Source organism: Scylla paramamosain, chromosome 32 (genome assembly GCF_035594125.1).
Source record: "Scylla paramamosain isolate STU-SP2022 chromosome 32, ASM3559412v1, whole genome shotgun sequence".
Classification (NCBI taxonomy): Eukaryota; Metazoa; Arthropoda; class Malacostraca; order Decapoda; family Portunidae; genus Scylla; species Scylla paramamosain.
In genome coordinates this window covers 10,504,881-10,519,880 of record NC_087182.1, presented here as the reverse complement: position 1 = coordinate 10,519,880, position 15,000 = coordinate 10,504,881, and the positions used below count along the sequence as shown (strand labels likewise).

General features: G+C 35.7%; 1 protein-coding gene across 1 annotated transcript in view; it reads right to left on the bottom strand.

Annotated features, from left to right (window-relative positions):
* Window positions 1-15,000, bottom strand: part of LOC135089176 (FACT complex subunit spt16-like) — a 129,286-nt gene that overhangs the window by 97,194 nt on the left and 17,092 nt on the right. The window contains 4 exon segments of the mRNA XM_063984488.1: window positions 20-168; window positions 10,570-10,719; window positions 10,961-11,113; window positions 11,920-12,000. Coding sequence (XP_063840558.1) covers window positions 20-168; window positions 10,570-10,719; window positions 10,961-11,113; window positions 11,920-12,000 — 533 coding nt within the window.

Sequence of the window (15,000 nt, the reverse complement as noted above, 5' to 3'; positions counted from 1 at the left end):
TATCTTGATGCCAACTCACCTGGACACACTAAACTTGAGAGCATAATTCCCTCCAGACTGTATTATTGGTGGGTAGCATGGCTCAATTTGCTGGGTGTCAAAGTTACCAACATACTTCTTGTCTGTCATGGCCTGCTCCACCCCTTCAGCCAGCTTAGCATGTTTCACCTGTAATAAAAGAAGGCAAGTTTGACCTGAATTTTCTCCATCTAATGCTCCATATTTCAATGTTTGGGTTTATTCAACACAATGTATATCACCATAATCTAGGGTTGGTTTGATTTAAATTAAATTATTTAAATAAAAATGAAACATACTGTATTAAAAATTATTTAATTGTTACACTGAGTAAAAAAAAATAATGATTTAAACTATATATATATATATATATATATATATATATATATATATATATATATATATATATATATATATATATATATATATATATATATATATATATATATATTGCTGTAGGACCAGCACATGATCAGTACACTCAGTACTGATCAGTGTGTGTGTGTGTGTATATATTATACACACACACACACACACACACACACACACACACACACACACACACAAAGAACTAGGAAGAATATGTGAACCAGCTGCACAAGAAAAGTATCAAGTGTACTTGTCCTGTACTGAGTGTACTGATCATGTGCTGGTCCTACAGCAAGTCAGGCACCAGTGAATCACTGCCATCTCTTACAAGAAAAATATTCAAAAGCATAAAAAAAAAAAGGCTTTGTTGAAAATAATAAATGTAAATAAAAAGTTTAATGAGCTTAATTCTTTTAAAGCAAAGTTAGTTACTTTAACATAAGAGGTCTGATTATTAGTCCTACTTATGAGTTTTATATGAAAAACTCATGCTGGGTAATGTATATTAAACTAGGATTTAATTTAACATATGCCAAGTTTAAAACAAGAAAATGGCCTCATAAGATTGAAACAAATAATCAGTGCAAACAAACAAGGATTAATGCAAAAAAATATTTAAACAAAAAAATTTATCTAAATAAAAAAATCCAATTTAAATCAAATAAATTTTTATTTTTTATTTTTATGAATTTTATTTCATTTATTTTATTTTTTATTATTATTGTTAATATTTTTTTTTCAATCATGATTTTTTCCAACCCTGCCATAATCAGTAACCTATTCCTTAAATAAGATGTTAAATGCTTGAGGGATTATAAGTGTTTTAGCTTTGCACAGTATCAGTATCATAATCAATAAGGTTTATCTGAGATGAAGTCGTTGCTGCATCAAAAACTCGAAAGTTGTATGAGAAAAGGAAGATAATGGGCCTAGCCTTTTAAGGAATAGTAGGCTATCCCATCCCCACTTTGTCAGGGTGCAACTCATAAAAACACCCTGTGAGATGACACCAAAGGTGGGAGAATGATGGCATCCACCAGCAGTGATTTTTATTTTTAAAAATTCATATTACCGTAAGACCCCTTTTATACTAACTTTTTTTCCTTTTTTTTTTGGGGGGGGGATCAAGTTACTTTTTTTTCAGTTCATGTCCTTTAAGGAATACACCATGCTAGCCTTGCCAGATGCCAGTGACCCTTTTCTTGGGAAGACAACACAGCTATAAACAAGGAGGGGGATAGGATAGTGATTACAATGGTCCCAATGGGAGCATTTATGTTAGGCCTGTAGATGCTGAATACTACCAGAAATTTTTATTCCTGACATGTTGTCATGAACTTTGCAGAAAGCTCATATTTGACTGCCTTTTCACATAAAATATTATGTACATATTTCTATCATTCATTTCTCATGCCTTACAATGAGCTAAATAGCTGTAATGTTGATTTATGAAATCACTAATGACAGCAATATATGACAAGGGATGAATATTTACCAGGTTTATGCATATCTATGGATATTTCTTTATTTATACTTCTGCTTAAATACTCCCAATGGTTGCCAGCAAAAGGCATTTTCACGATTGTCATCAACAAGTCAAAACGCTTTGGTCGCAATGCATAAAGAAGCATGAGCCCAGGGTACCATTTGCCTGCACAGGCCAAAAGTCAAATGCTTTTCATATGCCATTCAGCGAGTAGTAACCACAGCACCAAAGCATGTAAGTTCCTGTATTTTGAAGAATAAAATATAGAATACAGTGGAACCTCGGTTTTCAAACTTAATTCGTTCTTGAATGCTGTTCAAAATCTGAAATACTCGAAAACCAAAACTATTTTGCCCATAGGAATCAATGTAAAATGGATTAATCCATTCTCAGACACTGGTCCAGCATATCTTTGCGGAGTAATGACCAACATTCCCACTGCTAAGATGGCCACTCCACAATATCTCCAGCTTACAGATTTCTTATCCAGAAAGGACGTACTGAATGAACTTAAGTGACACAGAACTCATCAAAAGATATTCTCTTTGTCACCGATCAAGTGACACAGAGTGACACAGAGGGGAGCAACCCACTCACTGCCAAAATGAAGGTAATCATAACACTTAGACATCTTGCTACTGGGAAAAGCTACTGTGAAAATGCAGTTGTGTAGTAGTGATGGTGTTGTGGGTCATAGAGAGAGCTATAGGAGGCTCGGGATTACTCCTGAGTGTCAAACCTTGTTTGTTTACATCGAGGTTCTTCAGAGGATTACCATATTTCTACACAACATTGTGTGGAATACTGAGTTTTGCCAATTCAGTGGTCTGTTTTTCTACACCTACGTGGAATCTGCTACCATAAAAAGGAGAAACTTATGCTGATTTCAGGAAGTTAACATTACTTTGACAACTGTGTGTGTGTGTGTGTGTGTATGTGTATGTGTGTGTGTATATATATATATATATATATATATATATATATATATATATATATATATATATATATATATATATATATATATATATATATATATATATATATATATTTAACATATGTTAACATGAATTTTCCATCATTTTAGTATATATTTCTTTTCATATTCACATTTCATATTCACAGAGTTTCTTGGAAGGTATAGATGTGGAAATTTATTCCATTTACAGCTGCCAAATGTCGCAATATTTCCACACTAGCAGACAAAATTCCACAATACAGTAACCCTGGTTCTTCAACAGGATCACATTTAACTTTTTTAAAGAGTGAATTACTGTCTTACCCTCTGTCTCTCTCCTCTAAATATATAAAAACGAAGGAAATATTTATAGAAACTATAAATTAGAAATAAATGGCAGCTTTTGCTATGTCTTGTAGTATTTGAAATCAAGTAATTTTGTTCAAAAACCAAGTTGTTCGGAAAGGGATATGTTCAGTAATCAAGGTTCCACTGTATAATGTTCTTTGAGACCGAGAAAGTTGGTGTTGTATAAAGAAATATTTCTTTTTTTTAGTCATTTCACATTAAAAAAAACCTGAAAGTGACACAAGGCAAGGGAAAGAAGGGAAGATGCTGCATTTACTGATGACATTTTGCATCTTTCTGACTGACAGAGAGCGCTGTCAAATTTTATTTCGTGCCTGTGACTTTAATCCAAGAGTAGTGCTGTTTTCTTGTATGTTAGTGCATTTCTTGCATTGTCTCTTAACATAATCACATGTGGGCAAGGAAACATATATTTATGTAATATCATAGTTGACATCAAGCTAAAACAAGCAAAAATTTGAGTTGGCTCAGAACTCAAACATACAAACTCTAAACATGACTATAGGCCATCGCCACAAATCTCACAAGTTTCTCCTATGCTCTGTCCACTGCTCTGTCCACTGCTACCCTGAAAAGCTCATCTTCCCAATAAACTGGACCATGAACCTTAAGTAATGAATGAGTTCATAGATACCTCTTCCTGTATTTTACAAAATTACTACCTAGAGTGATGTACACGGCAGTTTTTCCCAAGAACAGTGACACCTGTGATCTGACATTTGGGTTGTGATTCATTTTCAGTACACACTTAAAAATCAAACACTGTATGTTGTGGTAGATCACTACTGAAAATGCTTAAACTTACAAAAAAATAAAATAAAATAAAATAAAATATAAATAAATAAATAAATAAATAAATAAATAAATAAATAAATAAATAAATAAAAAATAAAATAAAAAACAAATAAATAAATAAATAAATAAATAAATAATTGATTGCTGCTGTCAGCAGGTGTAAAAAAAAAAATCCTTTTTGGTTCATTCTTTACAGATGAAAAGTTAACCTATTCTCTGATATTACAAGCACCTTTTACTCTTGTTCTCATTTCTCTAGAGTATGATTTACAGTCAATCATACCACATGTCAAAGTATGTTTACAACAACTTGTATGGCTGGCAGCAGGGAGTTTTGAAACCCAGACCATGACATGGACTGCATCCTGTATCATTTAACAGCAAATAAACTGGCAAATTTGACCTGATGTGTACATGTACAGCTTTACAAAAGTTTAAGTTCACACAAGGAAGGATCCTAATGTAGTGCCTTACTTGTACTGATAATTTTCTATCCTATATCAAACAAATTCAAGTAATGGTTGACAATTGTGAAATATAAACAAGTCTATGCCTCTCATATCTAAATAATAGTACTACAGATCTGCATTAGCTTATCAGATAATAAATGGATCCTGTATATACAACTTAAGACATAAAACATGAGCTTCTTTCCTTCCTCTCTGACCTCTGTCCTTGGAAGCAAGTCTGACAAAATCTTTTTTCTGTCAACACCTTTACTGACAACCACTATGAATATTTAAATAGAAATAGAAATAAAGAAGTATTCATAGATATCAGTAAACTCAACATATATTCATTCCTTGTCATATATACTCCCCATTACAGTTTCCTGAAATCAACCTTATAATTTTTTTTTTTTTTTTTTTTATGTAGGAGGGACACTGGCCAAGGGCAACAAAAATACAATAAAAAAAAAAAATGCCCACTGAAATGCCAGTCCCATAAAAGGGTCCAAAGTGGTAGTCAAAAATTGAAGGGTAAGTGTCTTGAAACCTCCCTCTTGAAGGAATTCAAGTCATAGGAAGGTGGAAATACAGAAGCAGGCAGGGAGTTCCAGAGATTATCAGAGAAAGGGATGAATGATTAAGAATACTGTTTAACTCTTGCGTTAGAAAGTTGGACAGAATAGGGGTGAGAGAAAGAAGAAAGACTTGTGTAGCGAGGCCGTGGGAGGAGGGGAGGCATGCAGTTAGCAAGATCAGAAGAGCAGTTAGCATGAAAATAGCAGTAGAAGACAGCTAGATATGCAACATTCCGGCAATGAGAGAGAGGCTGAGGACAGTCACTTAGAGGAGAGGAGTTCATGAGACGAAAAGCTTTTGATTCAACCCCGTCTGGAAAAGCAGTATGAGTGAAATCCCCCCAGACACGTGAAGCATACTCCATACATGGACGGATAAGGCCCTTGTACAGAGTTAGCAGCTGGGGGGGTGAGAAAAACTGGCGGAGACGTCTCAGAACGCCTAACTACATAGAAGCTGTTTTAGCTAGAGATGAGATGTGAAGTTTCCAGTTCAGATTATAAGTAAAGGACAGACTGAGGATATTCAGTGTAGAAGAGGGGGACAGTTGAGTGTCATTGAAGAAGAAGGGATAGTTGTCTGGAAGGTTGTGTCGAGTTGATAGATGGAGGAATAGAATTTTTGAGACATTGAACAATACCAAGTTTGCTCTGCCCCAATCAGAAATTTTAGAAAGATCAGAAGTCAAGCATTCTGTGGCTTCCCTGCGTGAAATGTTTACTTCCTGAAGGGTTGGACGTCTATGAAAAGACGTGGAAAAGTGCAGGGTGGTATCATCAGCGTAGGAGTGAATAGGACAAGAAGTTTGGCTTAGATCATTAATGAATAATAAGAACAGGACAGAACCCCGAGGAACACCACTGTTAATAGATTTAGGAGAAGAACAGTGACTGTCTACCACAGCAGCAAAAGAACGGTCAGAAAGGAAACTTGAGATGAAGTTACAAATTGAAGGATAGAAGCTGTAGGAGGGTAGTTTGGAAATCAAAGCTTTGTGCCAGACTATCAAAAGCTTTCGATATGTCCAAGGCAACAGCAAAAGTTTCACCAAAATCTCTAAAAGAGGATGACCAAGACTCAGTAAGGAAAGCCAGAAGATCACCAGTAGAGCGGCTTGACGGAACCCATACTGGCGATCAGATAGAAGGTTATGAAGTGATAGATGTTTAAGAATCTTCCTGTTGAGGATAGATTCAAAAATTTTAGATAGGCAGGAAATTAAAGCAATAGGACGGTAGTTTGAGGGATTAGAACAGTCACCCTTTTTAGGAACAGGCTGAATGTAAGTAAATTTCCAGCAAGAAAGAAAGGTAGATATTGACAGACAGAGCTGAAAGAGTTTGACTAGGCAAGGTGCAAGCACAGAGGCACAGTTTTGGGGAACAATAGGAGGGACCCCATCAGGTCCATAAGCTTTCCGAGGGTTTAGGCCAGCAAGAGCATGGAAAACATCATTGAGAAGAATTTTAATAGGTAGCATGAAGTAGTCAGAGGGTGGAGGAGAGGGAGGAACAAGCCCAGAATTGTCCAAGGTAGAGTTTTTAACAAAGGTTTGAGCGAAGAGTTCAGCTTTAGAAATAGACGTGATAGCAGTGGTGCCATCCAGTTGAAATAAAGGAGGGAAAGAAAAAGAAGCAAAGTTATTGGAGATATTTTTGGGTAGATGCCAGAAGTCATGAGGGGAGTTAGATCTTGAAAGGTTTTGACACTTTCTGTTAATGAAGGAGTTTTTGGCTAGTTGGAGAACAGACGACATGATTCTGGGTTGAAATATAAAGTGCATGAGATTCTGGTGATGGAAGGCTTAAATACCTTTTGTGGGCCACCTCTCTATCATGTATAGCACGAGAACAAGCTGTGTTAAACCAAGGTTTGGAAGGTTTAGGTCAAGAAAAAGAGTGAGGAATGTACGCCTCCATGCCAGACACTATCACTTCTGTTATGTGCTCAGCACACAAAGACAGGTTTCAGACATGTAAGCAGTAGTCATTCCAAGGAAAATCAGCAAAATACCTCCTCAGGTCCCCCCAACTAGCAGAGGGAAAACACCAGAGGCACCTTCGCTTAGGGGGATACTGAGGAGGGATTGGAGCGATAGAACAAGATACAGATATGAGATTGTGATTGGAGGAGCCCAACGGAGAAGAAAGGGTGACAGCATAAGCAGAAGGATTAGAGGTCAGGAAAAGGTCAAGAATGTTGGGCGTATCTCCAAGACGGTCAGGAATACGAGTAGGGTGTTGCACCAATTGCTCTAGGTCATGGAGGATAGCATAGTTGAAGGCTAGTTCACCAGGATGGTCAGTGAAGGGAGAGGAAAGCTAAAGCTGGTGGTGAACATTGAAGTCTCCAAGAATGGAGATCTCTGCTAAAGGGAAGAGGATCAGAATGTGCTCCACTTTGGAAGTTAAGTAGTCAAAGAATTTCTTATAGTCAGAGGAGTTAGGTGAGAGGTATACAGCACAGATAAATTTAGTTTGAGTGACTCTGTAGTCGTAGCCAGATGGTGGAAAACTTGGAAGATTCAAGAGCATGGGCACAAAAGCAGGTTAAGTCATTGCGCACATAAACGCAACATCCAGCTTTGGATAAAAAATGAGGATAGAGAAAGTAGGAGGGAACAGAAAAGGGGCTACTGTCAGTTGCCTCAGACACCTGAGTTTCAGTGAGGAAAAGATGAGGTTTAGAGGAGGAGAGGTGGTGTTCTACAGATTGAAAATAAGATCTTAGACCACAAATGTTGCAGAGGTTAATGAAGAAAAAGTTGAGGGAGGTGTCAAGACACTTAGGGTCATCGACAGAAAGACAGTCTGACCTGGGGACATTTATGGTCCCCTCCCCAGATGGGGACTCTGAGGCTGGTGTAGGAGTTGCCATGATAATTTTGAAATTTTTGAGTGAAGGGTGTGTGTGTTATTAGGTGCTTGTAGTTTTGTGTGGAGGAAGAGAGTTGTCTTTAGAGGGCAGGCTGTGACTGCCCCCTTGTGTTGTGAGACACAAAGTGAAACGTTCATTGAGGTCACACCTGGGTTTAATGATAAGTTCACAGCACCCCCTGAACAGTGCTTTAGACCTCACTGGGAGTAATTATTGTTTCAGCAGGTGTCTACTGCCTCCTCCCTTCATTTTATTAGCGTATTTTAAGGCATGCTATATACTTCAAATGAACTATAAAAATGTGTATGCAATATTTTTGTGAAGAAAACACTCAAATTTGAGCTTTCTGGAAGGTCCAAGACAAAAGATCAGGAATTTAACTTTCTGGCACTATGTAGCAACATCAGAGCTGTGAATGCTGCCATTAATATTAATGGAATAAATGTAACCAGAAAAAGGAGAGAAGTAATATTAAGCATTAGGAAAGATAAGATTGATATACCAACAGTACAAGAGACACATCAAGACTTTGAGAATAATTGATTGGATGAGTGAGGTGTGTGTGTGTGTGTGTGTGTGTGTGTGTGTGTGTGTGTGTGTGTGTGTGTGTGTGTGTGTGTGTGTGTGTGTGTGTGTGTGTGTGTGTGTGTGTGTGTGTGTGTGTGTGTGAGAGAGAGAGTGGAAGGTAAGTGACAGTAACAGTAAGGGAGGGATCAAGTGTAAAGGAGTTAAACATATAAATGGATAAATATAATCTCACATACTCACAGAGCCTTCATGCACAAGACTCTCTTACCCTTATTCTGTCCATCTTATTAATGTGAGACTTAACCAGTTTTTGCATGGTCTTCTCCTTCACTGGTAAACTCTGGTACTTTCTATCTGATTATATTTTTACCTATTTTTTTTAATCTTGAACATGTACCGTAGATGAATATCAAAGACTCAAAAATTGAACTGACCAAGCCTTTCAAGGTATCTTTTTATAGAAACTTTATGGGAATAGCAGACTTTTTGTTTAGCTTTTGTAGATCTCTGGTAGCTATAGTCTCCTCATTCATAGCTTGGAACTAGAGCCTCTGCTACTCTTGTAACCTTCTTGCTGATTGGACAATGGCTCAGTCAGGCTGTCTCCTAATTGGTGTGGACACTGGTCCCTCCACACTAACATTTTAAATCTCTTCCCTGTATCTTCTTGATTTTTTACAATAATTAATTGGTTCCTTGATCATTGGACAGAGGGGTAAAAAAAAAAAAAAAAAAAAAAAAAAATTGCAGTGACATAGATAAAAAAATTATGCTTTGTTATTTTTTCTTTTTATAGAATTACCATCATACTATAAGTAGAAATAGTGTGTGATATAGAAGTTATCTAATGCTACCATATCAAACCCTGAATAATGTGTAAAAGGATGACAAGCAACTTTTTATCACAAGCTGTATGTATAAGACAAGTGGCTCAGTACTGCTAGGACACACACACATGCACACAACATTATGTTACCTTGCACCTATAATTTGGGATAAAAAGTTGCTTACCTGAAATCTGATAATGCCATTATGTTTAAGATAACTTCTACCACATACCACTATTTTTAATCCATGATATCAAAATAATTCTATGAAAAAACATTATAGAAAGAAACAGTGTAAACATTGAAATAATTCTAAGAAAAAACAGTAGAGAAATAGTGTAAATTACTTCAACTTGCATCATCTTGATTATTCTTTGTCTATTTTAACATTAAGATTAATAATTTACCCTCAAAATTTTGAACTCGTTATTGCTTCGGTTGTGGTACCATAATTTGGTTCTCGAACAAAGTTATTTGATCTCAAAATATTAAAAGACACAGAAAAGCTGTCATTTATTACTAATTTATAGTTTCTATAAATATTTACTTCATTTTTATATATTTGGAGGAGAGACACAGTATAAGACAGTAATTCAATCTTTGAAATAAGGTAAATGTGATCCCAATGAAAAGCCTCAATAAAAGCAGTTTTCAGTGCTCAAGAGTAATCTCGAGCCACCTGTACCTCTCTCAATAACCCCTAACGCCATCACTACTGCACAACTGCATTTTTCCAGTACCTTTCCCCAGCAGCAAGATGTCTGTGTTTTGATCACCTTCATTTTTGCAGTAAGTGGGTTGCTCATCTCTGTGTCCCTCTGTAAGGCTTCCCTCACTAGATTGGTGACAAAGAAAATACCTGCACAGTCTAAACAGTATCTTCTGATAAGTTGTGTCACTAAGTTCATTCAATACATCCTTTCTGGATAAGTAATTTATGAGCTGGAGATGTTGTAAAGCAGCCATCTTGGCTGTGGGAGCATCTGTCATAAGCCAGTAAGACTAGGGTAGGCTGGTGTATGGGAATGGATTAATCTATTTTACATTGATTCCTTTGGCAAAAATAGTTTGTTTTAGAACATTTCAGATTTTAAACGACATTCAGGAACAAATTAAAATCAAGAACCGAGACTCCACTGTACATGGAAAACAACAAGACTTACAATGTAGAGGTCAGCATCTAGATAAAGCAGGAAACAGTCTGACTCTGCCACTGTCCAATATGCAATAAGGTTACAAAAGTGCATTAGGTTTTAGTTACAAACTGTGAATGAACAGTCTATAGCCTTTGCTTAATGAAAAATATTTTTTTATACTGGCCTTTTTATCTCTGTCAATAATATCCATGATCTGTTCCTTGAGGTACTTGGAGAAGACATCCACAGTAGCAGTGCAAGCCTTTTTAATAGTGGTTAGCTCAGATTCTTCCTTTGAAGCCATAACTATAGCCATGTTGGAGCTCATGTCCACCTGTATGAACACAATGAACCATCAGTGATGTTGGCATGCACAAATGTAAGATGGGTTTCAGCAACAAACTTTGGAAAGCATGTCTTATCTGTTAACAGGATTTGATAATGTCATCAAACTTATAATGTTACTATATTATATGAATAAAAGAATCAGTAAAGACAAAGATTTTTTTTTGAGATCTAATACAAATAACTTGCACACTCACAGAATGTGCTGCCTACACTAGGTCATATCTCACCGGTTCAAAGTTGTTCTCCTTGATGGCCTTCCTCCATGCATCAATGAGATCTGAAGAGAACTTGTCCCTGACATACACCCCTATTTTTGTGCCTCCTTTGCTCTGCTTTATGGCCTCAATCAACTTGCTGATGTTTGCCTTGTCCTTGTCACTCTGTCAATACAAAAAAGATGTAAATATTTTCCAGTATTATTAGTTAAGCAAAGGCATACATACAAGAAATAAAACCTGTGGTAACTTAAGAAAGTAGCAGTAAATGCAATCACCTTCCAAATGAGTCGCTCACAATTTCAATCTGTAATTATGCAGGGATTACAGGTACATCACATGAGTGATATTAAAGGGTGAACTGAGAGGAAGTAATTGAACTGAGCAAATGAAGACAAGTGGGAGAAGGAAGACTGGCAATGCTATGACCACACACTGTGGGAATGCTGGAACAGGGAAAGATGGAGACTAAAGCCATTCTCTAAAGGAAGTCCTTGAAAGAGACTGAGGCATGAGACAAATTAAAGCATGACACTTAAGCATTCTTTTTTTCTTCTTTCTATTTTATGATCTTGTTCACTTGGCAAGAAATGGGTAGAAGCACTCAACTCCAGAGCAGGGATGAAGCTTCCACTTAAAACAACAGTAACTGCTGTTACTAATACATACATAAGAACTAGAATAATTTCTTTTCATTTCACCATCTTCTTTTTCAAATATGATATTATTCCACTTGTCTACAATATTACATATAACTTAAAAGCAGAAATACTAACTTCTAAAAAGACAATTTTCAACAATATGTCCTTTTCAAACTATCACATTTTCCTTCACATGCACAAGAAAATATTTTATTTCAGTTACAAAAAATATGCAGATATAATAATATGATTAAATAGTAATATTGCCTTAAACTGGAATTCTAATAAAGTACTCGTCAAACATGAAAAGTCACACTGCAACACACTCACCTTGTCTCTTATGAGAAGTTTCACAGGTGGAACATTGCTATTCTCATCTTTGTTCTTCTCCAGTCCCTCCAGAATTTGAATCTGAAAAAGAAACAAATGCAATGTAGCATAATTTCTAATTATAATGCTGCAAACCCTTGCTATATCACACTTACATAGTATTATTAGGTATATCACAGTTTCAGACATTATGACAAACTTCTCATAAACTGAATAGGATCCAGTTATAAGACAGGAATCCAGCCACAAGTAATGGCCAAAATGTGGTATGACATCCTAAGACAATATGTTTAATATTATACAAAAAAAAAATAAAAATAAATAAATAAATAAAATAAAAAATCTATCAACCAATGACTACAAAATAACAAAGCATTTCTTCCATCTTCTCTGTTCTCCCTCCAATCCCCATCTCCTCTCTCACCCTCCTTTGCTCTCAGGTATCTTTTGTCTCTATCAGTGGTTCTCAAACTTTTTCATGAGCTACCCTATTTAGAACATTTTATTCCTTCGCGACCTAGAGTAAAGTAAAGAGAAAGAAAATGTACAATGATACATACACTTTATTTTGGAAAAAAATAAATAATGTGTACAGCTTGTGTACAACAGTCAGAGACACCATTACGTGGGGCCCAGGAGGAGGGAGGTGGGGGGAAGATGAACATACATAACAAAAGTAATTTGTGATTAAAGAAGAATAATTCAATTAAGTAACTGAAATACACTGAAAGCATGATAATGTTCCTGTGTCCCTGCGACCCATCAAAATTGATCTCGCAACCCAACTTTGGGTCGCGACCCATAGTTTGAGAACCACTGGTCTATATAAGCACTCACTGACAAAAGTTTGCTCCTGGTAGCAGTGGGTGAAATAAACTCATGATGGAAACAAGAATATAATTATACAAATGAGTGATTGAGCATCTACGCAAGATAAAATTCCAAGACATTCCAGGTGTTCAGAAGGGATGAATTCTTGATGTTTTTATAAGAAAGCTTTAGCTGAGAAGAAACCAACACTTTCTCATAAGAACATGGTGAAACTACATTTCACATGGTGAACTGAAATTTGTTCTTGAAATCTATGAAGAAACCAACTTCCTCATAAGAACATGGTGAAACTTTACATTTTACTTAGTGAACTGAAATTTGTTCTTGAAATCTATACGGACTTGAATGAGCCTACTCTTCTCTAATGATGTTCAAAAGGGAGAACACAAAACTTCATCATTTCACAACTACAGAAAAAAATACTTGAAAATTGTTTCATGGTGTTCTTTTTTTTTCACATGAGCATCCTGAAACATAACACATAATACATTAAAATTTCTGTATAACAAAATCTTTGGAGGGAATCTAAAATATGGAGGGGAGCTGAAACCAGTGATGTTTGAAAGAGAGAACACAAAAATTCATCATTTCACAACAAACTACAGAAAAAAATGCTTGAAAACTGTTTCATAGTGTTCTAACAATGTTTTTTTTTTTTTCACATGAGCATCCTGGAACATAACACATAATATATTAAAATTTCTCTGCACAACAAAATCTTTGGAGGGAATCCAAAATATGGAGGGGAGCTGAAACAAGATAAGTCAATGGAAATCTCCTTTCCAAGGAGTAAAAGACTAAAGACATGCCAGGCAAAGATGGAAAAGGATATTTTTGAGAAGTAGGTAGCAGTATATATAGTATCAATATTACTATATAAAATTACCATATCAAGCCTTTAATCACCATTTTCTCAAAACTTGAATTTCAAATGAAATACTGCTATTTGATGTTTTCTCATCACCATTCATATTATTTCTTACTTTCTTTACATTTCTTATTTAGTGGGACATAAAGGAAGATTTTAATCAGATAAAAATAAAGATTTTATTGATTTTATGTGAAATATATGCTAGTGAAGATAGTTTCTATAAAAATATGATATTTTTAATGATTAAACCATACCAATAACAAAAAAAATATCCATTAAGTTTTTACATAATTACACTTTCATAAAATGCAAAATATTCTAAAAATATTCATAAGATAAAAATAAAATAAAATAAAAAATAACATTCAGATATCAAAGAAATTTACTACACACCATTTTCTTTACATTATCATCACTGCTGGAAAAGAAGTTGCTATCAACAATAATAAGAAAATAAATAAATTCCTGAATCAAGTGTCCAAGTAACCAATATCTGACTAAAAGGGGTGTGACTTGGTGAGGTTTTACTGTACAGGCAAATCATCATGTAACAAGCCACAAATTAAAGAACATAACATAACGCAAGTGTACTTAGTGAGGTAACTGTGAGACGTGTGTTTGAGTTTGAGTACACACACCAATAGCCTATCGTGAAACCTATTATCCCTCTGGTATTTGAGTAAATACACCATATACAAGAATCATGGCCTTTCTCTTTCCCCCACCTAAAGGCAGGTTTTGCTCAGTGCAATTATCACTCATTAATGATCATTCATGGCTAAACAATGAATGTCCAACAATTGTCTAGAGCACTATGTTTTGTTTCTAAATGGGGCTGTTTTGCTTTGGGCAACTGCCGCTGGAATTCTTAATGGTCATCATTGGTTCCGAACTTGCAAAGCTATGGGGGGTGAATGTAATCACAAACAAACATTTGAGTGTCTGCGTCATGGCTCCCACGTTTTCCAGTGAACTACACAATCTTTGTGGAGGAAGTTGCAAAACATCCCTCCTTGTCTTTGATCAATTCAACCAGGAGATCAACACCTTTTCTGTTCAAAGGAAAGGTGGAAAAATTTGGCAAACTTGTGGTCTTCACATAGGTGGATTGCAATAAATTTCTGAAATGATCCCTCTTCATTCTTCAATTCAAACATCAAATATCTTTTAGGCCTTTTTTTCCCATACATTTGGAAAAGAACTTCTCCCATTTCTTCAACTAGAAGATATTTAATTAACAATCATCTACCTCTACTGAATTTGCTCAAAGCCATTTTCTCATGATACTACGTTCATGGGACATTTCTGCCATTTAACTGGCAGTCTCATCAAAAATCATATGGATTTAGATGCTCAAAGCAAAATGGTACACCCTCTAT